General features: G+C 54.0%; 1 protein-coding gene and 1 long non-coding RNA gene across 6 annotated transcripts; one reads left to right on the top strand and one right to left on the bottom strand.

Annotated features, from left to right (window-relative positions):
* Window positions 1-327: 327 nt before the first annotated feature.
* On the bottom strand, window positions 328-22,065 carry ERBB2 (erb-b2 receptor tyrosine kinase 2). Of its 4 annotated transcripts, XM_036930555.2 has the most exons (27): window positions 21,532-21,829; window positions 15,293-15,444; window positions 14,193-14,406; window positions 13,712-13,846; window positions 13,355-13,423; window positions 13,055-13,170; window positions 12,787-12,928; window positions 11,825-11,944; window positions 11,389-11,515; window positions 9,792-9,865; window positions 9,589-9,679; window positions 9,160-9,359; window positions 8,675-8,807; window positions 8,501-8,591; window positions 7,700-7,860; window positions 6,297-6,344; window positions 4,871-5,009; window positions 4,671-4,793; window positions 4,274-4,372; window positions 3,805-3,990; window positions 3,516-3,671; window positions 3,333-3,408; window positions 2,856-3,002; window positions 2,364-2,461; window positions 1,994-2,182; window positions 1,468-1,723; window positions 328-1,325 (listed from the first exon to the last, which is right to left on the bottom strand). In XM_036930555.2, the coding sequence occupies exons 1-27, from the start codon at window positions 21,602-21,604 to the stop codon at window positions 955-957; spliced, it is 3,786 nt and encodes a 1,261-aa protein (XP_036786450.2). In that variant the 5' UTR covers window positions 21,605-21,829; the 3' UTR covers window positions 328-954. The 4 variants fall into 4 exon arrangements, with proteins under 4 accessions (XP_036786450.2, XP_036786448.2, XP_036786451.2 ...); XM_036930553.2 differs by lacking the exon at window positions 15,293-15,444 and having other exon boundaries at window positions 21,532-22,065; XM_036930556.2 differs by lacking the exon at window positions 3,516-3,671.
* Window positions 21,230-23,700, top strand: LOC130683573 (uncharacterized). 2 transcript variants are annotated; one of them, XR_008997374.1, is made up of 3 exons: window positions 21,230-21,334; window positions 21,955-22,110; window positions 23,331-23,700. It is a non-coding gene; the product is annotated as an uncharacterized LOC130683573 (long non-coding RNA). The 2 variants fall into 2 exon arrangements; XR_008997375.1 differs by having other exon boundaries at window positions 22,706-23,700.

Here is a 23,700-nt window from a genome sequence, read left to right as displayed (position 1 = left end):
AAGGCCAGGGAAATGAGTCACAGAGTAGACACAGCCTCTTCTTCCCTCCACCCCTCCCCCAACTCCCCCTACCCAAAAATGGAAATTACCCCATTCTGGTGAGTGGCCTTAGTTCCTTTTTTTTTTCTAAGCAAGAATGCTCTGGTTATCAAAGGGCTCACAGATCAGAACCCCAATTCCCAGATCCTTCCCAACACAAAGCCGGGAAACTGGAAGATAGGCTCCTCATTTGAGCTTTCTGAAGATTCCTAGCCACTCCCTCCAGGAAAAGATGAACTGAGTATAAGTCAGGAGGTGAACAATAAAGGACGCAGAGCTACCCCCAGACACAGGCTGGTGCCCAGCCGTTTTCCAAAATATATTTTCAAATGGAGAAACTGGGTGTGAAGAAGGGATATCCCTTCCCCAACTCCAGAGACCCTCCTTTCCATAATATCTAGTCTCCCAAGTCCTATTTCTTCTTAAAAAAACAAAACAAAACAATCTAAGTAGAAACAAGAAGCCACACTCCGTACAAGAACTGTGTGTGGGTGCTTCTGCCCCTTCCCTTCTTCCTGGGGCCGAAGCCAGGTCTCAGGGCAGTCTCTGAATGGGTTGCTCTTGATCCCAGACACTCCCTTGAGGTCTCGTCCCCTTCTAGGCTCAGTTTCCCTAAGTCCTTCAGTGCCAAGCATCTGGAAGGAGAGCAAGGCATGGCATCCACTGGACCCTCGAGGCTGCTGGGGCAGGGCTCCAAAGTTAATGAAGACTTCCCAGGGCTTCCCCCTCTTCCTCCAGCCTGGGGCCCTCTCAGCACCCTGGAAATTGGAGTAGGAAGGAAGGTTCCTGGCACAGCCCGCTCTCCTGGATGTGGTCCAAGGGCCCTCTCCCCACCTTGTCCCAATGCAGGCCAGAAGTCAGGCCTTCCCCACTCCCTGAGGGCTCAGCAGGGCCTCAGCGACTTGGCTTCTCGGCTCACACTGGCGCATCCAGGCCCAGGTACTCAGGATTCTCCACCGTAGGGGTCCCTTCAAAGGTGCTGGGTGGAGAGCCCCGATCTGATGGGTCCTGGTCCCAGTAATAGAGGTTGTCAAAGGCTGGGCTGAAGGCTGGTAAAGCGTGGGGCTGAGGGGCAGCCCTGCCCCGGGGTGCCAAGTACTCAGGGTTCTCCACGGCACTCCCAAAGGCAAAAATGTCTTTGACAACCCCATTCTTTCCATGGGAGAGGGTTTTTGGGGAGAGAGTCTTGGGCCTTTCCAGAGTGGCACCAGCAGGTCGACAAGGAGACAGAGGGCCCTGTAGGGGTGAGGGGGGCTGTGGCCGAACTTCTGGCTGGTTCACATATTCTGAAAGGGCGAGAGGAGGGGGCTTGTTAGAGGAGAGAAGTTACGTGTCCCAACTACCACCACTGTCCCCACAGTGGTCCCTGGCTGAGCACCCCCAACTCTCCCACTTCCCATTCGCTCAGCTTGGGCATGGATTCCATACCAGGCTGGGGGCTGCAGGTGAGGGGGGCAACGTAGCCGTCAGTCTCAGGGGGCAGGAGTACTGTGGGGTCCTCGCTGTAACGCTGTAGAGAGCTGGGGTCATGTGGGGGGAGGCTCTGCAGCCCCTTGGCTGTCCCCATTCCCAGGTTGCCATCAAACACATCAGAGCCAGCCCCTTCTGAGGGTGTCAGTGGGGACTTGGGGGGCTCCTCCTCCTCGGAGTGCTCCAGCCCCAGCGTTAGCTCACCACCACCACTCTGGAGACAAGAGAAGTCATGATGGGGGTCATTCATGGATCTGGGATGGAGACTCCATGGGAGGTGACAGGAGATAAAACAGAGGTCACTTGTGGGCTTTGACACAGTCACCGTGGAGACAATGGGTCATGGGTTAGAAGGCAGTAGGCATTTTCCTTAAGGATAAAGGGTGTCCATGAGGTGACGGTTGAGGAGGACATCAGAGAAAGGGACCCCAGTTCACTAGGGGTGGGGAGGTAACCCCACCGCAGTGTGACTGAGAGCACTGACCCTGGTGGATGAGCTACGGTGCCTGCAGTGGGCCGTGCCCCCGGCGCCGGCCGCAGGGTCTGGGCAGAAGAAGCCCTGCTGGGGAACTAGGTACTCCTCAGCATCTACCAGGTCCCCCATGTCATCATCCTCCAGCAGCGAGCGGTAGAAGGTGCTGTCCAAGGGGCTGGAAGGGCCCAAGTCCTCATTCTGGGAAGAAGAGAAGCAGCAGGGCAGCCTCTGTGCAGCCCACCATGCAGCCCCCCGAGGAAAGCTCGGGGGGGACAAGAGCTATGACCGGCCAGGCAAGGGCTGGGCTTGCAGTCATCTCCCCACCCTTTGCGGGAGACGCTCTAGTCACAGGCAGGGGTGCAGGGGAAAGGCCCAGTACCTGGATGACAACAAAACGCTGGGGGTCCCTGGCCATGCGCGAGAACTCGGCCACCAGCTCCCGGAACCTTGGCCGACATTCGGAGTCGATCATCCAACCTGGGGGCACGAGGAAGCTCAGCACCCCAGTTCTGGCTGCAGCCTTTGGGCAGCCCTGGCCCCACTCTCCAGTCTGCTTTAGACATCCGCTACTAGTGTCTAAAGCCCTCAGTCAGTTGAGAAAAGATACCAGACTCTGGTCCTGAGCCAGAACTTTTAAGAAACTCTACTAGTTTCCCCTTTTTAGTTTGCATATGAGTCTCAAGACTGGTCAGTCCTCTAGAGCCCCTCAGGACTGGTACTGTGAAAGGGAAGCAAGACCCTTTGAGGCTCCTTTAACCATACCAGAGGCCACATACATCCTGCTCTCGGCCCCCTCCCGTGCCCGTTACAGGCCCTTCTATACAGGACCTCCCACCCCTCCTCCAAGCAGCCAGCACAGCTCAGCACGTACATTTGACCATGATCATGTAGACATCAATGGTGCAGATGGGGGGCTGGGGCAGCCGTTCCCCCTTCTCCAGCAGGTCAGGGATCTCTCGGGCTGGGATCCCATCATAAGGTTTGGCCCCAAAAGTCATCAGCTCCCACACAGTCACACCTGGAGCAGAGATGGGGTTAAGAGGTAGGGAGACCAGAGGGAGCTTTAGTGTGCTGAGCCCCAGAGGCTGTGCCCAAGAGCCTGGCACCATGAGAGAAGGAGGGAAGGGATGCGATGCCACAGGGCAGGAGTTACCCCGTCTTTTCCCAATTCCTGGGAAGTGCACCAGCACTTTGAGCAGACTGAGGCGCCAGCAGCCCTTCCTTCCTTCTCACATTCATGCCAAGGTGTCTTCATTAATTCTTCCATCCCAGCTCTCATCCTTCCATCAACAACCCCCGAAGGTCCAAGGCTCCTTGTCCACCACCCCCAACCCTCCCCACCACATACCATAACTCCACACATCACTCTGGTGGGTGAACCGCCGGCGGAGAATGGACTCCAATGCCATCCACTTGATGGGCACCTGGGACAGCGGAGGAGGAAGTCCTCAAACTAGGTGTGCTACGAAGATGGCCATTCTGAGTTGTGGCCAAACCCCATTCCACCTTGCCTCACTCTGCGCCCTCTAACCTTGCCCCCATCTGCGTGGTACTCCGTCTCATCAATATCCAGCAGCCGTGCTAGCCCAAAGTCTGTAATCTTGACATGGTTGGGACTCTTAACCAGCACGTTCCGGGCAGCCAGGTCCCTGTGCACAAGCCGCACTTCCTCCAAGTAGCTCATCCCCTAGGACCAGAGGCACCACGTAGACCACACTCTGACCACTCTCTCCCAGGAACCCCACCCCCACCCCAGCCCTGTGTGGAGTCACAGACTTGCTCCCAAAGCACCTGCAGAGCCCAGGCCCCTAACTGCATACCTTGGCAATCTGCACACACCAGTTCAGCAGGTCCTGGGAGCCCAGGCGCCCGCGGTGTTCTCGGACGTGGTCTAAGAGGCAGCCATAGGGCATAAGCTGTGTCACCAGCTGCACCGTGGATGTCAGGCAGATGCCCAGGAGGCGGGACACATATGGGGAGCCCACGCCAGCCATCACATATGCTTCCTGGGGGCAAGGGTAAACACTGAGAGGGTAGGGGAAACCACAAACCCCCAACCACCACACACCCCTCCTGAGCACTGAGGTGTGACTGGGAACCCTCACCCAGCCTGGCCCCATCCAGCACTGACCAGAAACATGGCTCACAGACCGGAGAGGTTGAGTTTGGATTTGGGAATCACAAAGTGTCTCCCCAAGCTCCAGCGGAGAGAGAAAGAGACCACAGCCAACAGCTGCCGCCAGGGGGATCCCTCCTGTACTCCCAGACGGAGAGGGTGGAGGGACTTACATCCAAGATTTCTTTGTTGGCTTTGGGGGATGTGTTTTCCCTCAACACTTTGATGGCCACTGGGATTTTCACATTTTCCCCATCAGGGATCCAGATGCCCTGGGCAGAAAGAGGACGGTGTGAGCACAAGCGGGCCGGCCAAATCCAACCTGCAGTCCTCTAGAAAGTCATTACTTGTGCCCCTGGTACCCTTCCCCAGCCTTGAGCCAAGCCTGCTATTGAGCCCAAGGTCACCATTTAGCCCCACTCCCCACTCCCTTTCCCTTCCTTCCAGTCTCTGTAACCGCCCTACCAAACAGCACCGCCCCCAGCTCTTGGTTGTCTCCCCCAGTAGAACTCTTGGGCACACCCCGACGCAGCCGGAGCCCGCCCACCCCGCACTTTGGCCACCCCTGACCTTGTACACTGTGCCAAAAGCTCCAGATCCAAGCACCTTCACTTTCCTCAGCTCTGTTTCTTTCAGGATCCGCATCTGAGCCTGGTTGGGCATTGCTCCACTAGGCGTCAGCGGCTCCACCAGCTGCGGGGAGGGAGTGTGCGTCAGTGGTCGGGGCTGCGCCGCAGACCCCAGGCCTTCAGACCTCCAGGCCACCTCACCTCAGTTTCCTGCAGCAGCCGCCGCATCGTGTACTTGCGGTTCTTCTGCCGCTTTCGCTTAATTAGGAGGACCAGGACCAGCCCTATGACCACGAACAGCAGAATGCCCACCACAGCAGCAATGATGGATGTCACAGGGCTGGGGGCGGGAGCCAGAGTCAGGGGTTGGGGACCAGTCTTGGGCAGGAGGGATGACAGAGCCCCACGCAGGGGCATGAAGGTCACTGGCATTTGGAAAGGGAAGTTGGAAGATGACCTACAGGCTCTGATTCTCTCTTCCCTACTCTGAAACCTCCCCTGGCCCCCTGATGCCTCCAGGATAAAGTCCAAACTCCTTGCTGGGCATTTAAAGCCCTCTCCACTCACATCTCCAACTTGCCTATGCTCTTGCCCATGGCTCTGACCCCAAATTCTCAAGCTTCCTGACAAAAATCACCAGGGAACTTGGTAATATGCACGAGTCTGAAGCCCCACCCCCAGATTCTGATTGTGATAAGGGCAGGGCCCAGGAATGTGTACCCAGTGACTCTGAAGTTCTAGCCAAATTCTTCAACCATAGGTCATATTTTCCACACCTCCCAGTCTTGCACATGCTGTTACTTCTGCCTGGACCACCCTTTCTCCATAGGACCATCTTCCCAGACTCAGTTCATCCTGGGACAGACTTGCTCCTGAATGTTGACCATACATTGCTGTCACCCATCTGGCTTCCTCGCTTAGCCCAGGGCTGGCACATCTCAGACCTCTAATGAGCACTTGGTCCATGGACAAATGATTGCCTAAGACCTACTCCAGTCTGTTTTCCTCCCCAAATCCCTTCCCAACGCTCCCCACTGCCCAGAAATCAAGACCAACCCTGCAGCCCTGTGATGAGGGAAGCCCTCCAGATCAGACCCTAACCTGACTCTCTTATCTGTGTGTACTTAATGGCCCACCAGTCCAGAACCTTCGAACAAACACATCCTCTATTCTCCTGACCCCTCTCCTACAGTGCCACCTGGTCACTCTCCCCTAATACAAGTGACATATCTACCCCTCTTTCAAGGCCTGGCACAAATGCCACCTCCTCCTCCTCCTTGAGACCTCCCAAGCCCCTAACACTTCATTGCTTCCCATCAATGCTGCATCTGTACTTCCTTGGGGCCCAGGGAACTGAACACCTCCTGGGTCCCTTATGAGACATCCAGCTACTCAGGAGAGGGGAAGCCTGGGTGTCTGCCATCTTTTCCTATTCCTCACTCCCTAAGCATCCTGAGCAGGTCCTCCACCCACTTGGAACAAACTGGAAGGATGATCAATAGTGGAAGAGTGGCCTGGGAGGGGACATGTTTCATGTCAGGAGTTCCCCTCCCCGCAGAAATGACCACCCAGGGGCTGGTGGGGGACTGAGGGGCAACATGGGGTAGGTCCTGCGGACCACGCTGACCTGGCTCTCTGCTCGGCAGGGCAACCCTTGTCATCCAGGTCCACACAGCTGCAGGAAAGAAAGTCCTGTCAACAAGGCTGGGAACCGCCTCCTGGGCTCACTCCAGCCGCACAACAACCCAGGAGGTGGGTGTGGTGGGTCATTGTCCCCATTTGACAAATGCATACACTGGGCGCAAGGTCACCAGCGCTCTTTCTACCACCCCACAAGAGGATTCCTTCTCCGTCCTGTGAACCTGCATCCCATTCCCCTGCGGGGGACATTCACCTCTCTGTGGTGGGCAGAGGTAGGGAGCACCCGGAGGAGCCTCAAGCCTAAACACTCAGCCATTCCCTCCATAAAGGAAGGCTGGGGTTGTGACTGACACAACTTCTGCAGAGGACCATTAGGCAATACCTATTAAATAATGTCTGTGACCAGCAGTTCCTCATCTCAGGATATACCCGAAAAATGCCAACACCTGTACACTAGGGGGCATGTACAAGCCGCTCATTGTACATGGAGCTTATGCACAACAACTAAAAAAGAAAAAGAAAGGAAAGAGAAGAGAAAAGAAAAAAACAAGCTCAATCAATCTCCTTCAAACAGGGACATGGTTAACTACTACTACAACCATGCTGCAGGCAGTATTTTCAAAAAATAGGAGGTAGACCCATGTGTACTCACTAGACCTCCACGATATAATAAGTGGGGCACAGTGTGGGGAGAAGCAAAGAGCAGAATATGTTGAGTCTGACCCCATTTACATTAAAAAATGCACACACACAAAAACAAAACTCATTATATATTGAGTCAAACTATGAAACTACCATCTCTTGACCATTTTTGACCTGCAAAAACAGCATCTTCTATGACTCAACCTAATACAAATGTAGTACTAATTTAGGTAAATAAGTAGAGACAAGCTTGGAGGGTGCACACACCAGTGTAGCTGATGGTTCTCCCTGGGGAGGGGAGCAACCGGGTGGATGGGGGAACAGAATAAAAGGGCACATTTGCTTTGCGATGTTTATATTTTTATCCTGCTGAAATGTGTAGTTGAGGACAACTAAATGGGAAAAAATAGAAAATCATGGTGTTAGGACATGGAAAAACATGGCAAGATTCTCTTAAATGGAAAAAAGCAATTTGCAAACAGTATGTATGCTCTCCGATCCCATTTTAGTTAAAAAAAAAAGAATGTGCTCAGAAAAAAACAACTGGAGGAAAAATATTAGTAATAGCGGGGACAGATTTGCTAGTGATATTCATTCGTGTCATGTTTCAATTAAAAAATTTTTAATAACGTGTTACTTTTGTGAAAAGAAGATGAAAAATTAAGAGTCTCAAGGTAAGCAAAAGCAGAGTTGTCCCTGTTTTACAATAAGAGCCCTCCTTTCTGCAGAAAAGGCCCTCAGACTCACGAGTGGGTGCAGTTGGTGGGGCATGGCTGGCACATGCCCTCCTCATCTGGGAACTTCCAGATGGGGATGAAGGAGAGGTCAGGCTTCACACCACTGGGACAGCGAGCAACACAGAAGGGAGGGTCCTTGTAGTGGGTGCAGGCCACACACTGGTCGGCCTCCTGGGAGGGGAGGAAGGGTTGTGGGGGGCTGGCACCGACTCACCCAGGGCAGCAGCAGCAGCCCTTGGGTCCCCCCTTTGTGCTTCCCACAGCTACTTGGTAACACTTTTCACCCTGCTCCTGGCATGACCCCACACCTGCCTTGTCTGCCACCCCTGCTCTTCACCCAGCTCCCCACCTGCAAAGATTGATGCCCAGGCCAGGAGCTCCAGACGAAGAGGCCTAGGAGGGGAGTGTACTACCCAAGGGACAGCAGCAAGGAAGAAGAGTAACTAATGTATAGACAGCCTTGCCCAGGCTCACTGTGTTTTTAAGTTAATTCTTTCTACATCCCTCATCTAGTGTAATATTCATTTTACAAGTGAGCAAACCAAGGCTGAAAGCTGGGCCTGAACTGGCATCCAGCCTGATGCCTAGGCCACAGCTCTAACCAGCGTGGCACAGCCACAAGCACAGGCTTCCCTGGGACCTTTGCAACGTCTGAAGGGTCTCAGGGTCCACTGCTCAACTCCTGCAGTCCGCAGCATCCTCACCTCCTTCCGCCCTCCTGCTATTCAGGCCTGAGCTCGGAACCCTCTCCAGGGATATTTAGCAGGTCCCTGGCAGTCCCTCCACCCAGCTGAGCCCACCAGCACCTCACCGATCCAAAGCAGGTCACTGAGCCATTCTGGGGCTGACACTCAGGGTGGCACGGCAGACAGTCCCTGTCCTTCACGTACTCCCGGGGGAGCCTGAGAGAGGCATTGGCTGGGAAGTGAGTCTGGAGGGGGCTGCTGTGCACCCCTCCAGCTGCCCCCTCCTCTGCCTCACATACCCCTTCAGTACTCGGCATTCCTCCACGCACTCCTGGCCACGAAGGAACTGGCTGCAGTTAACACACTGGGTGGGCCCTGGGCCCCAGCAGTGCCCGTGGGCGCACAGTGGGTAGCAGGCCAGGCCCTCACCCACTGCCATGAGGAAGAAGGAACAGAAGGGACTCTTAAAGAAGACTCCAGGTCCAGCTGAACCAGGGGAAGAGACTGTAAGCGTGGCTCTGGGCTAGAGGATGAGATAGGTGCTGGGCAATTCAGGCAAAGAGTTCTAAGGTCCCAGAAGCAGAGAGGAAAGGGAAGGGAGAGATGCCAAGGCAGCGTGGCAGGACCAGCTGGAAGCCACACCAACAGGCCAAGCCAGCCAGAGCTACGTCAAGAACAGTGCACCATGGACAGGCAGTCTGTACAAGTCCTGAACTGCTGCTGCTAGAGGCACTCCTGTGTGCTGGCAGAGGGGGATCATGCAGCACTGGGCTCCCTGTCTTACCACACTCATCCTCTGGCCGGTTGGCACTGTGGAGCAGGGCCTGGTGGGGGTTCCGGAAGAGCTGGTCCCAGGGCACCGTGTGTATGAAGCAGAGGTGGGCATTGCGGTGGATGAGGGCCAGGCCACTGCCCAGTTCTCGCAGCGAGCGCAGCCCCAGCCAGCTGATGCCTAGCCCTTGCAGGGTCAGTGAGTAGGCACCACTGTGGGAGGAGCAGTGCTTGGCTGCAGGCTACGTAGCACATTGCTGCCCCCTCCCAGATGGGCAAGGGTTGCCCTGACCACTCATCCTGTCCCAGCACACTGCAAACTCCCACGTAAGGGCTGCTGCTGGAATCCCTGGGGAACAGAAGTACCCACCTTGCCCAAAGCTTCTCCACGGCCTCCCTGGCAGGCCCCCCTCCCCTGGCAGTCCCCCTCCCCTGTGCTCACTCATGCAGAAGTCGTCCCCGGATTACTCGCAGGTTCTGGAAGACACTGAGGTTAGACAGGCTGTCTGGCCATGCCGAGATGTACAGGTAACCTGCAGGCACAGGGGGAATCCTGGGGTGTGGAGACAGGACAAGGAACCCCAGCCCCTGCAGAGCGGGACAGAGCAGGACAGAGCAGCAGAGCCCGATAGAGGCAGAGCCCACCTGTGATCTCCTCCAGAGTCTCAAACACTCTGAGCTGCTCAGGTTGCAGGGGAGCCATGCTGGAGGCTGGGTCCCTAGGAGGAGGATTAGGAGTCGAGTGAGCAGGGCCAGGAAGGTATGGGCATGACCCCTGGAGCTGGCCCTAGCACCCTCCTCCGCTCTCCCCTCCATTAATGAGTACACTTCAACCCTGTGCCCATCAAGCCTGGGTGTTCCCATCCTAAGCTTCAAAGCCCAGGCCCTAGTTTGGCAGGATCTACCAAAACAGTGTTTATACCCTTTGATCTAAAACTCCAACTTCTAGGAATATGGCACAGAGAGTCACTGGCCCCCGTTCCCAGAGGCACATGTAAGGCAGGACTGTTTGTAAGAGCGAAAACTGAAAACAACTCAAATACCCATCAGTAAATAGGGAACTGTTAAATATGATCTTGATTTACCCAGACTATAGAGGAAAAACTAACATTTAGGAGTATGTACTATCTGCCAAGTGCTGTTCTAAGAGTTTACAAATACTGGCTCATTCAAACTTTATAACCGCCTTAGGTGGTTAGGACTATTTTTGCCCCCATTGTTCAGATGAGGAAACTCAGGCACAGTAAGCAGTTCACAGGACTGGCAGGTGATAGAGCCAGGTTTCAAACCAGGGCTGTCTGGGCTCTTGACTGCTACCTGCTACCTGCTCCACAGCTGTTTACAGAACTAGGCAGTTTGACCCAAACTGCTGTAAGCAGCTCTCCAAAGCAAGGAGTAGACAATAAATATGTTTCTGTTTCCATAGGCCGACCTCCCCAGCCAAATTACTAAAACTATGTTTCTCTGTGATGTGTCTATGTATGTATCAATGTTCTGGAAGAACACATACAAACTGTTAATGTGGTCTCCCCTGGAAAGGGGAATAGAGGGGGAGCAATATGTTGAAGGGAATTTTCTCCTTTTTAAACACATGATTTTATTGAAGTATAATTCACATACAATAAAATGCAGGTTTTTAGTGTACAATTGGATGAGTTTTCACAAATGCATTCCCTTGGGTATGCACCACCCTAACTGATATACAGAATATTTCCAACACCCAAAGAAATTTCCTGTGTCCCTTTCCAGTTCCCCCACCCAGAGGCAACCACTGTTCTGACTTTGGTCACCAGAAAGTGGTTTTGCCTAGAGCCCCAGAAAAAATGAACCACATAGTGTGGCTTCTCTCTTGTCCAGCTTATTTCACTTTAACATAATGTTTTGAGACTCATTCATATTGCATGTATCTGTAGTTTGCTTCTTTTTCTTTTTATTGCTGGGAATTTCATTGTATAGATATACCACCATTTACTTATCCATTCACCTACTGATAACATTTGTTATTTCCAGGTGGGGGTCATTATGAATAAAGCTACTACGAACTCAGGAATTTTACTTTATCTGGAGGCTTGACCTCCACACAAGTGCATATTCATGGATAACATGTCACTTATGAACATCCCCCCAAGTCCCCACTCCCTCTGGTCTGTCACCTGCTGACACTTCTGGGTGCTCAGGATTCAGTGACTACCTGGATGCTGCTTCTGGACATTGTGCCTGTCCTTAACTCTCATTGCCTTACCCCTTAAAGCTCTCTGGCAGAAATGCCAGGTTCCCAAAGATCTTCTTGCAGCCAGCAAACTCCTGGATATTGGCACTGGTGACTGCCCTCACCTCCCGCAGGTGTTCCATGCCCAGACCATAGCACACTGTGGGGAGGGAGTGAGGGGGTCACCTCAGCCCCCATACCAGCACTGACCACCCCCAGATGGAGCACCATAACCTGAACTCCTGGGTCCTGTCCACCATCCCCTCCTGGGCCACGTGTGCCCTCCCCCCACTAGCAGGAGATAAGGGGGGACTTGTGGGACTGATCTAGGGAGGGCCAAGGGGCAGAGACAGTGAGGGCAAAGGACTGGGTCCCAGGAGGGCCTGAGGATGGGGCAGTGGGCTGGGCCATGCTGGGTGTGTAGAGGGACAGGAACTGAAGCCTGGCACAGCAGGTGGCCAGTGGGTACCTCGGGCACAGGGCTTGCTGCATTTCTCACACCGCTGTGTTCCATCCTCAGATGTCACCTCTTGGTTGTTCACGGGACAGACCAGGGTGCAGGACCCCACATCCGTAGACAGGTAGTTGTCTGAGGAGATGGGAACCATCAGTGCATGTGCCCTGGCCCTTCATGCTCCCCCACAAGCAGTGTCACGATGCTCAGGTAGTACAGTAACAATGCTACCAACCAATATGGAAGTGCCCTGATGGTATGCCTTAGTGCTTGGCATTCATGTACTCCTCCCAACAACCTATGTGATAGGTGTTGTTAGATTCCTATTTTGCCCAAAGGGAAACTGAAGCACAGGGTTTTATGTAAATTACTCAAGGTCATTGTGATATTAAGTGGAGAAGCCAGGACTTGAACCCAAATAGTCTTGACTGTGCCCTTGTAGAGCCACTGTGAGGAGGGTACAACCAGGGCCTAAGAGCCCACTCTCTCTCCCACAGGAAGTGGAAAAAGGTCCTCAGGCCCAAGGCCAGTCCCTAAATGCCCATCCATAAGTAGGGGAGCTGTTCACTAAAGCTCCAATCTATCTAGGCTATAGAAAAACATGAACATTTTGGGGTGCTTAGGTGTCAGGTTTTACAAGTATTAATTCGCTCAAATTTTATAACACCTTCTGAGGTTAAGACTATTTTTGCCCCCATTTTACAGATGAGGAAACTGAGACACAGCAAACTAGACACTACCACTAGTAAGTGGAGAGCCAGGTTTCAAAGCCAGGCAGTCTGGCTCCAGAGCCCGGGCGGGTCTCAGCTGCTCCTCTTTGCTGCCACCCGCTCCTGAGCGGCTGAAAGAACGGGGCAGCGCAACACCCACTATCAGGACCAGCTCTCTGAGCAAGGAGCAGACAATACAATATGCTCCCATTCTGTAAACCAACCTCCCCAGCAAAGCCACTAAAACTATTTCTCCTTGGCACTCACAGGGACAGGTGGTCACACAGCTGGCGCCGAAGGTGTAACGGCCCTCAGGGTTAGGCATGGACTCAAACGTGTCTGTGTTGTAGGTGACCAGGGCTGGGCAGTGCAGCTCACAGATGCCACTGTGGTTGAAGTGGAGGCAGGCCTGGGGGGACAGGCAGCGGGTGGTCACCAGGCTGTTTTCCCTGGTGTGCAAGGTTCAAGAGTGCAGTACGATGCAGGGTGCCCCTCCCTGTGCAGCCCTGAGGGGCAGGGCCCGGGGGACACATACCAGGCAGTCCGAGTGTTTGGGGCCTGTGCAGCCAGCAGCACATTGCTCATGGCAACAGTCTGTGGGCAGCGGGCCCTTGCAGCGGGCACAGCCACTGGCACAGACAGTTCGCGTCACTGTTGGGCAAAGGGCAGGATGAGGGCTGGGGGGCAGCCCAGGTGCAGACCCTCGGCAGCACCACCTTCTGGGGAGACCTCCTGCCTCTGGGAGGACACCCAAGGCCCGCTGTCAGCCCCCTCCCACGTCAGTGTTACTCTTCCCAGTCCCTGCCCCCGAATTCTCGGCCTCCCCAAGACTCACAGCTCTGACAGTCCTCAGAAGTCTCTCCCCAGCAGTGGGAGGTCTTACAAGCTGCAGAACAGGGTTTGCCTAGGGAGAAAAACTGAGATGGTGAGAGTTGGAGACGTGGAGGCAGAACACACACTGCAGGGAACCCAGGCGGGAGAAGAGGACTCCAAGCAGAGGCACAGTCTAGAAGCAGGAGGCAGGACAGGGGACCACAGAGATGAAGGGAACAGAGCTGGCAGGGGAACAGAGAAAGAGGAAATGGGTAGTGTTAGTGCAGTGGCACGGGTGGGAGAGATGTCAGCCTGGAGCTTGGGGTCAGTGGGCTGTCTGGCAAAGGGAAAGCTGCAGGCGGGGAGGAACGTGGCTTACAGGTCCGTGAGCTGTTGGTGTCTATCAGCGTGAGGGCCAGCTGGTTGTTCTTGTGGAAGATGTCCTTCCACAAAACCGTGTCCTGGTGGCAGAGCTGAAGGTTCCGCTGGATCAAGACCCCTCCCTTCAAGATCTCTGCGGGGCAGGCAACAACCAGGGCTTCTTTCCCTCTTACCTTCTGCCCTCCCGTGGGCCCTCACTGCCTTCTAAAAGGGAAGTGGGCCTCTTCAACACACCCCAGGGTCCCTGGGGTTCAGAGCAGACGCCTTTAGCACCTTTTGGCCCTACCCCAAACCCAGCCTGCATCCTAATCATCAAACTGTGTGGGCTGGCATAAGCGAGGGAAATCCTTCTCTAATCCTCACTAGCTTCACGTGCATGCACCCAGAAGGGATTTCAGTTCTAATTCACACAAAGCACCGCAACAGCCCCAGTCAGCTCTCAAAACCCAGGAGAAGGTTTCAATGTTAATGATGACCACCTGTGAGGCTTCGCAGCTGCAGCTCCTGCAGTCCCCCCGGGGCAGCCCCTGTAGCGGGGGTGGCACTATCTAGCAGGTCTCCATTGTCAAGCACGGCCAGGGCATAGTTGTCCTCAAAGAGATGGGTGCCTCGTATGATTCGCAGCCTCTGCAGCGGGACCTGTCTCACTTGGTTGTGGGCGATGAGCACATAGCCCTGGACCTCCTGGATATCCTGGGGCAGGGGGACAAGGTAGCATGGGGCTGAAACGGGCCTGGGCCCTAGAACACTACCATCCCCCCCTAGACCTCCTCCAGGTTACCAAGTGCTTGGGGATCCTGGGCAAGGTCCCCAATCACTGAGTAGTTCTGCCTCCTCGTGCACAAAATGGAGATTGAGGCTCCTCCCTACCTCCCCAAACCAGATGCTAGTATGATCAAGAAAGATAATGGTGGGGGGAGCACTTTGTAAACTGTGAGCAAGTGCCTCACCCTCTCTGCATCGCAGTTTCCTCATTTGTAAAAAGAAAGGCTTGGAGGAGGTGATGTCTGGGGTTTGCAGACTAAGCATCATACACGGGGCCCCAACTCCAGGGCACCATGGACTCAGCCTAGCAGGCTGGTTTCCACTCCTGCTCATGACCCTTTCATGTACATTTCCAATTAAATCTTCAAAATGGGCCCCGAGGGAGAATCAAAGCATGTGTATTGCTCCCAATATACAGTTGGGGAAACTGAGACCCAGTGAAGCCAAGAGCCTAGAATACAGTCACATTGGCAGAACTGGACTCAGAATCCACATCTCCCGCCAGCCCTTTCACTACTCCAGGCAGGAGAGGGACAGTGGATGAGGCAGCTGGAACAGAGGGAAGTGAGCTTGCTGGCAAAAAATTTAGCAAAGGATGTATTTCACCCAGAGATGTCCACGGGGCAGCCACATTACAGACAGGGACTCAACTGGTCTTGCAGTAGGACAGAGGTTAGACATCAGAAAGGACCTCCCAGTTAAGGAACCGCAAGAGAAGACACAGGACAGAGGTACCTCTTCTATCACCAATCTATAAGCAGAGGGCTCAGTTCAACTGGAGGCAGGGCTTGGCTCAGTTGCCCACGGGCCTCACCTGCAGGAAGGAGAGGCTGGCACTGGCAGGCAGGTAGGTGAGCTCCAGGTTACCCTGTACCACCTGACAACCCTGGTAGAGGTGGCGGAGCATGTCCAGGTGGGTCTCGGGACTGGCTGGGAGCTGCAGCTTCATGTCTGTGCCGGTGCACACTGGGAGGAGGGAGGCCATGGGTCATTCCAACCTGGATGCCTCCTCCACTCCCACTCCCCCGAGTCGTGGATCTCAGACAGCAGGACAACACAGCTGAGGGATCCCACCTCCCATGTCCCTTGCACCTGCCGAAGGTGCAGCAGCAACGGAAAGTTTGGGAAGAGGAGGGAAATTGGAGTTGAGGCTCCTGACTTGGCCCATCCCGAGCATCCAGAGGGGGCCCCACTATGCCAGCCTGAGGGAGCTTGCCTGGCCAATTCAGGGTGTTGGCTGGCAAAGAAAGCCTCCCTTTGTCCCAAAGGCACGACTCACGGCCAAGGGGTAAAAATCCCCCAAGAGTGGTGATGAATCATGAATCCTCTGGATGCCCCTTGCCCCCTGCCCAAGCAAACAAACCCAGGACATTCTCCCCACCCCATTCCAACACCACCCACATGCCAACCTCCTGGCAAGGGATACCCACCTCCTCAGTGCCACCCGGAAAGTGGAAAAGGAGGTTCCACTGGACTCATAGCTGGGGCATGGGGACCACCAGGGAGCTGGTCACTGCAGGGACCTCTGGGATTCCCCCAGTCAGAAAAAGGGAGGATTGGACCCCAACTTGGCGCAGATCCCAGGCCAGAATGATGCCTACTCCAACGGCTCCTACACTGACACCTCGCCCTCACTGCCTCCTCAGGGCAAGACTCCAGAACCAGTTGGCAGAATCTATGCCACGAAACTCCTGCCACAGGGGCACTACGTCAGTCCTGTGTACCTGCCTGGTGCCAACCGTCAGCAAAGGGGCATCAAGATGAACTTAAACTGCAGCTACCTGGAGCCTCGCTGTGTGTCCCTGAGACCAGAAGGAACCACCAAGTCCAGGGGCACCAGCAGGAGTAAAGCACCTGGTGAGGGGGCACTCTGGGAGGCAGCTGGCACTATGCCTGCCAGCAGGGGGAAGATTAAAGTGCCCAGTTGAACCTGTTTTTCTGCTCCAGTGAGAAGATGAATCACTTGGTGCGTCCTGCCCAGGAGGGTGTGCCAGGGGAGGTGGGTGGAGGGCACCCCCAGGTGCACAGGCCCACAGGTGCCTGAGCTGCCTGGACTTCCTGCTGGTTGCCATCCACCCCCCGCAGACTACGTGCAGATTCAGGGGGACAGCACACCAGCTGCTTTGAGGTCTGATGCCAGGGCTCCAGCAACTTGGAGCCTAAGGTCAAATCCTAGGGATAGTAAGAGTTATCCCTGCCTCTATAAAGCTGGGAAAAGGCTGGTGGTGCAAGCCCCAGAGGTCCTACCTGGGCCAGTGGCCATGAGCTGCCAACCTCCCAGTAACACCCAGAGTGGTCTCTGTTCCCACCCCTCTAGACAGACAGGGAAGGAAGCAAAGAGGGAGGGTGAGGAGGGGCCAGAAATAGAACTCAAGGGTCCCTCCCCCCAGACTCTCAAGAGAAACAGGAGCAAGGGGTGGCAGGCCAGGCCCAAAATAACGCCCCACTGCCAGGACCTCCCCCAGGCTTGCAGCTTCAGCTGCTTTGTAGGCACAGCTGTCTCCAAGCCCGGACCCCAAGGCCCGGGCCCAAGCCGGAGACAGGGACAGGGACCGGCAGAGCTGGGGCAGGGGCCATCTCCACCCCCTGCGGCCCGTTGCCGCCTCCAAGGGACACCAGCTGCGGCAGCCAGGCAATAGGAAAACAACAACAATGGGAATACTGGGAGCAGCCGCAGTAACTCTCATTAACTGAGCGCCTACTGTGTGCCCAGCAGGCACTGTGGCTTAGAGCCTGGTAACATCCTCCAGAAGCTGGGGCTACAACTTCTATTTTGCAAAGAAGGAAAATGAGACTGACAGGGATTATACCCCCATGATCATAAAGCTTGTGAGCGATGGAGGCAGGAGTTGGCCTGGGGCCTCCTGTCTTGACTTTAGATCCCACATTCCTTCCACTAAGCCTCACTGCACACACACAAATTGCCCCCGCACCCCACGCAAAGGTAAATATACACCAACTCTATTGATGTCACTGATAAACAGCGCAAGCTCTGGGCTGGGCTGAGCACTACAAAGAGTGGTAGCCCCGCCCCACTACTGAGTTTTGTTGTGGCCGAATGGAGTCTGATTAAGACTCTAAGTGTTTGCAACGGGTGGTCAAAGTGGTATACCCTGAGACCTACTCCCAGGGAGACCTCCCCTACCTAGGCTTCCCTCCCACTCCCCCATCTCCTCACCAATCTCTCCCTCCCCATTCCTCACATCATCCTGCACCCACTGATTTTCTTGGGAGGTAGGAAGTACTGTTCCACATAGGGGAACTCTTTGTCCACAACATCTGCTCCTCAGGAGCCCCAACCTTCAGCTCTATGGGGCCAAATCAGTGTGAGGCAGGACCAGCCCAGAGCCAGGGCAGGGCACACATGGCGCAGGGTAAGCGTTGGCTGGATGAATGAATGAATGAGGTCCAATCAAGAGTCTCCAAACCAAAAGAGACCAGTTGAGATCATGGTGTCCATCCCTCTGCTCAGAAGCTCATCAGGATCCCTCACGTCCCTCCAGCTGGACTTTCATGGTCAGCACTTGGTCTCAGCTTTGGGGTGTTCTCAAGTGGCTTCCCTTCTCCCTACCAGGCTTTAGCCCCAGCTGTTCTCTTGTTCACCAGCATGACAGCCAACCTTCCTTTGGTTTACAGGAACACAACCTACATCCCCAAGCTCCCCTCCCCAAGACCCACAGGACCAGAGCCTATTCTGGAGACTCCAGGAATCACCCACCACACACACCTGGTTTATCAGGCCTGATATCAGACCAGGGTCTGGGTTCAGGGTCATTAGACCAGAAGCCTAGCTGGGCCACTCACCGTGTCACCTTGAGTAAGTCCCTGGACCTTTAGGGCAGAGGACAAATCAGATTCATCTCTATGCCCAGCAGTGCCTGTGACTTAGTAAGCACTCCGTGAATATTTACTGGCCTGAACTTGGCTGTAAAGAGGGGATAATAAAACAATAACAACTCTTCCTCTCTACAGAAAGTTAAATGAGATAATGAATCAAAAAGCAGACTGTAAATATGACAAGGCTTTGTAAACTTAGTTGTGGCAACACAAACGTTGGCTATAATAATTCTCCCACTCCTTGAGAAAGCACACACCCCTCACCCTACCTAGACTCTCTTCCCAGGGGTGGGGAAGGAAGGTAGCCTAGCCATAGATGGAGCTGGCACTCACTGGGGCTCCCCCACAGACCCAGGGTAGGGAGGAGGACCTCTTTCCAGATCATTCCAGCATCCAGGGGCAGGCACAGCTACAACCCCACACTGGTTCCTCATGCTCCCGCTCCAGTTCTTTCCTGCACGCAGAGCGGTGAGGTCCCACTGGCCTCTGCCCCCCTCAATCCCCTGCTAGGTCAGCAGGACCCAAGAAGAAGGCAGATCTGGGCTAGACAGGGAGGGACAGGAATCCATATCAAGAGGGGACTTCAGGGGGCCCCAGCCCACCCCACTTTTATAGCCTAGATAAGGGAGGTCATTCACTTGAGTAACAGGATAGCACCTCTCCCCCAATCTGGCCTCCTGGCTGCCCTGGAGGCTTTGCTCAACCCATTCCTGTTGAATACAGTAAGACTTCCACTGACTCTTAATGCCTCCTCATTAGTCCAAAAATGCCCTGGACATTACTGGGTCATTAAGAAGCCTCAAGTCTCTTCATTTCTTTGAACTTCAGTTTTCTCATCTGTGCACCTACCGCACAGGATTATTCCAAAGATGAAATGAAACTGTCTGTGGATAAGAAGCTGGCATATAGGAAGCTAAGGACAAGGGAGATTCATATAGCAGGAGGATGGGTAACTGAACCAAGAGAAAATGAAAAGTGTGTTGTATTTGGAATGCACTGTATATTCTCTTTTTACATTTGATCCTATCTTTTCAATTGTTTTTTCTTTAATATTAAAATAAGGTAGTTTCCCTAAGTACAGTAAAAAGGAGGAAGGAGCCTGTTGAGAGAGTTATTTGAGAATTAAAATATGAGCTCTGTAAGATAAAAAGATGCGTTTACTGCACTTTATAAAACCTTGACCTCTTAAGAAAAGATCTAAGCACAATCCTGACCCTCTGGACCTCCCCCACTCTATCTTCCCTTCCCCCCCACATTCCTGCCCCAGCCCTCAGCCCTGAGATATAATGGGGGTGCCAGAGGCAGCTGGGTGGTATGCTTCTATTTTAACCATTTTCTGCACATCTCTCTCTGCACCCAGCAGGCAGGTTGACAGATGAGAAAGACCTAAGAAGGCCCTAGTCGTTGGCGGGGGAAAAAAAACCCCTCAAACCCCAGCACTGCCACGACCCCACCACACCCCACCTGCTCAGCTGGCAGGCCCCAGTGAGGAGAGCAGCAGCTCAGCCTGACCTCACCCTTCCCTGCCAAAGGTCAGGGAGGAAGATGCCCACCTGGGAAACAGACTGGAAGGCTGGGCTCTAGAGAAAGGAGGGCCTCCTTCCTCAAAGAGAAGGCATGGGGCCACCTCCCGCTGTTTACAGCAGATCTGGGCCAGCACCTTGAGGGAGTGCCCTGAGAGGGCAGAGTTCAGCCAAGTCCCTAAGTCAGCAGAGAAACAGGCTGTTTGGCAACACAAAACCCAGACACACAAACACACAAACCACACAACTCAATTAACAGCCTAGCAAGAGACACCCCTCAGACAGCACAGCGATGCTCTTACAGAGGGGCCCTCGGGGGGCAACACCCCTCCCTCCCTGACCTATAGAGACCACCCACTACTTCCAGAACTCTCTTGTTTTGTCTCCCGCACAATCCCATGATGCACAGAGCAGTGTCCACCACTGTTCAAGGCAGATTATAGTATGATTGTGGAGGTTACACTGCTTGGGGTCCAATCTGGGACCCACTGCTTACTCGCTGCTACTTAACCTCTCCAAGCCCAGGTTTTCACCTGGAAATGGGAATACTAGTAGTACTTCTCTTACGGGGTGGTTCTGAGGATTAAAAGAGGGAATGCATGCAAAACACCATGCACAGTGCCTGGCACAGACGTTATTCCCAGGACACATTGACCTTAACCGTCACGGCATACAGAGGGGCAAGGTGGGGCAGGGCCCCACTGCCCACCCCCCAACACGCTCCCCCCCACACAGCCTGAAGGAAAAGGCAAAGCAACCCAGCCCTCTGCATACCCCAATCTGGCCCTGTTTCTTACTCCCCGACCCCACTGCCCAGGAATCCCTCCCTTGGAACTCTTCGACGTTATGCCCCAGACCAGGTGGAACCCACCATCACCCCTCCCTGGACCATGCTCCCCAAAAGTCAAAAAGCACACAGTTCCTGAGCTGGCCTTAAAGAAACTTGTTCAAAACAAATGTGTCCCCCCTCCCCCGACCCAGACTCAAACGCGAGGCAACTCTGAAGTCCGACTAGCCACCCTCTCCTGCCCGGTTCTGGCTGGACGGGTTGCTTTCCTCACCTCCCCCCTCCGCACTCCAGTCCTGCCTGCAGCTGCAGGAACTAAACCCAACCGGCCGAGGGAAGGAGGGAAGGGGATGGGGGAGAGAGCAGAAGGGAGGCTCAAGGAGAAAACACACACACACACCATGCAGTCACACACTCCATCCAGTACACACACACACACACACACACACACACACCATGCAGTCACACACTCCATCCAGTACATACACACACACACACACACACACACACACACACACACACACACACACACACACACACACACACACACACACACACACACACACACACACACACACACACACACACACACACACATGCAGTACACCCTTTGAGGGAAAACTTTCTGAACTTTTTGACAAGTTCCTGGAGCGTCGCGGAGTCTGGAAAGCACCAGTCTCTGGAATGGGACATCCTGAGCGGCTTTGGCGTAATTGTCCCCCGTCCCACCTTTTCTTTGCCCCCTCCCTCCCTGTTGAGGGCCAGCTACTCCTAGCGCCTGGACTGTCCGAAGTTTAGGTTTGGGAACTCTGGGCCCCTCTGCCCCGCATGCCCAGGGACTTCGGCGGGGGGTGGCGAGCTGCAGGGTCCCCTCGCTGCTCCGTGCCCTCCCCACACCAGACCCACCTTGGGTGCCCGCGGCTCCGGGGGGCAGGAGGGCAAGGAGGAGCCCCCAGCGGTACCAGGCCGCCAGCTCCATTGGTGCTCACTGCGGCGCTGGCCCCATGGCTCCGGCCGGACCAGGCTGCGAACACGGGCGCGGCGAGCCGAGGGGGCCGGGCGCTCGGCGCCGGAAAGGGCACCCTGCGAAGGGGCGGGCGGCGGCCTCGGGGGACTTCGCTCGGCGCCCTGGGAACGGTGGAGGAGAACCTCGGCTCCACTACTCCATTCCTGTACTTCCTCAAGGCGGCCCTCCTCCTCCACCTCCTTCACCGCCAGGGACTGAGAGCCGGCGCGCTCCCAGCTCGCCCCCCACCCCCTCCAACCGCATTCCAGCAAGTCCCTGGGAGTGGCAACGCCCAGCTTCACTTTCTCCCTCTCTCCGCGCAGGCCTGGGGTGCGTCCCTTCCAGCGCCCGGACGCCGGATTCCTGCGGCAGTTCTCGCCCGGCTCCACGGAGAACCCCCCAAAACAGAGTAGGGGCATGGCGCCCCCTCCCTCGGGAGCCTGTGGCAAATGCTTTGCGTTGCCATCCTGAACTCACTTGTAAGTCGCAGGTTTTATCTTCAACATTCCTGGCGAACTTACATCCTACTCCAACACGTACCTATTTGTTTTAATACCAAGTAATGGTTTTCCCACCACATCCTCAAGTAAAATTGATAGTCAGGGTGAGGGAGGTGTTGGGTTTAACATGCGGCTTCCGGGGCTCCCTGGCATGCCTTCTCGAATTTTTTAGTTATCTCTCTCCAGTCTGAAAAGCATGATTTTAAGGAGGTCTACAAGTCTGGGGAGAATCAAATTGGAGGAACCTCCATTGCAATCCTTCCAAAAACGTCCCTCTTGTTTCTTTTCTCAGCAACTAATTCATTCAAGGTCTCCTCTGGGTCCCTTGCCTTTCATTAGCTTGTTCAATTCCTCCCCACCCTGCATTCCACCTGGAGCCCTTGACCCTGGTTTTAAAGCCCGGTAGGGGGTGGAGTGGAGGTGGGGGATGAAAGGAGGGCTTTTTTTCTCCTTTTGAAATTACAACTAATATTGCATGGGACATACTTACAACTAACAAATTATTCATTGTTTATCTGAAATTCAAATTTAACTGTGCATCCTTACTTTTATTTTCTAAATCTGGCAACTCTAGTTGGAATGCCTCAGCCAAGAGCATACCTGTGCTGGTCAGTAGCACCCACTGCGGCTGGAGAATGAAGGACACCAGCATTTCTTAAGCTGCATCTATCTTTGGAGCATGGTTACAGGCAGGCACTTTCCCAGTAGTAGGGGGGTTGAGCACGAGGTGCTCTGGGATTACAATGCCCTGGGTTCAAATCTCCACTCCGTACATATTAGCTGTGTAATCTTGGGCAAGTGACTAAGCCTCTCTGGGTCTCAGTTTGCTCACTTGTAAAATAGCATCTGGCATACTATGCTGGAGGTGAAAGGACATAATAATGCTCCTGAAGCACTCCACATAGTAATTGCTCAATAAATGGTCTCAGGTTTAGTTATATTGGGACAGATCCAGCTTTTGTGGGGCCTGAAGCTTATGAAACTTGGCAGATGCTCTTTAAGAAAAGGAATACAAAATTAGACACATACATTAAAATGCGGGAACTGAAGCTTATACCTGTCTTTAACATCTCGGTAAGTCCCCCTCTGGCTCTAACCAATGATTTTCAAGTTGCAGGTCAGGTTCTATTAGAAGGTCAGCCATGAAACCAATTTAGATAACCAAGAGAAGTCTTTTTTTCTTTTTCTTTTTTTTTAAGGAAATAGAATGGAATAGAAAAGATCTGTGTGCAAAGACATATGCACCCCTATGTTTCTCGCAGCACTTTTTACAATAGCAAAGATATGTAAGCAACCTAAGTGTCCATCTGTAGATGAATGGATAAAGAAGATGTGGTACATATACACAATGGAATACTATTCAGCCATAAGAAAGAAACAAATCCTACCATTTGCAACAACATGGATGGAGCTGGAGGACATTATGCTCAGTGAAATAAGCCAGGTGGAGAAAGACAAATGCCAAATGATTTCCCTCATTTATGGAGTATAACAAAGAAGCAAAACTGAAGGAACAAAATGGCAGCAGACTCACGACTCCAAGAATGAACTAGTGGTTACCAAAGGGGA

The sequence above is a fragment of the Manis pentadactyla genome, chromosome 4 (assembly GCF_030020395.1).
Source record: "Manis pentadactyla isolate mManPen7 chromosome 4, mManPen7.hap1, whole genome shotgun sequence".
Lineage (NCBI taxonomy): Eukaryota > Metazoa > Chordata > Mammalia > Pholidota > Manidae > Manis > Manis pentadactyla.
Note: the sequence above shows the minus strand (reverse complement) of the source record. Positions and strands in the feature narration are given on the sequence as shown.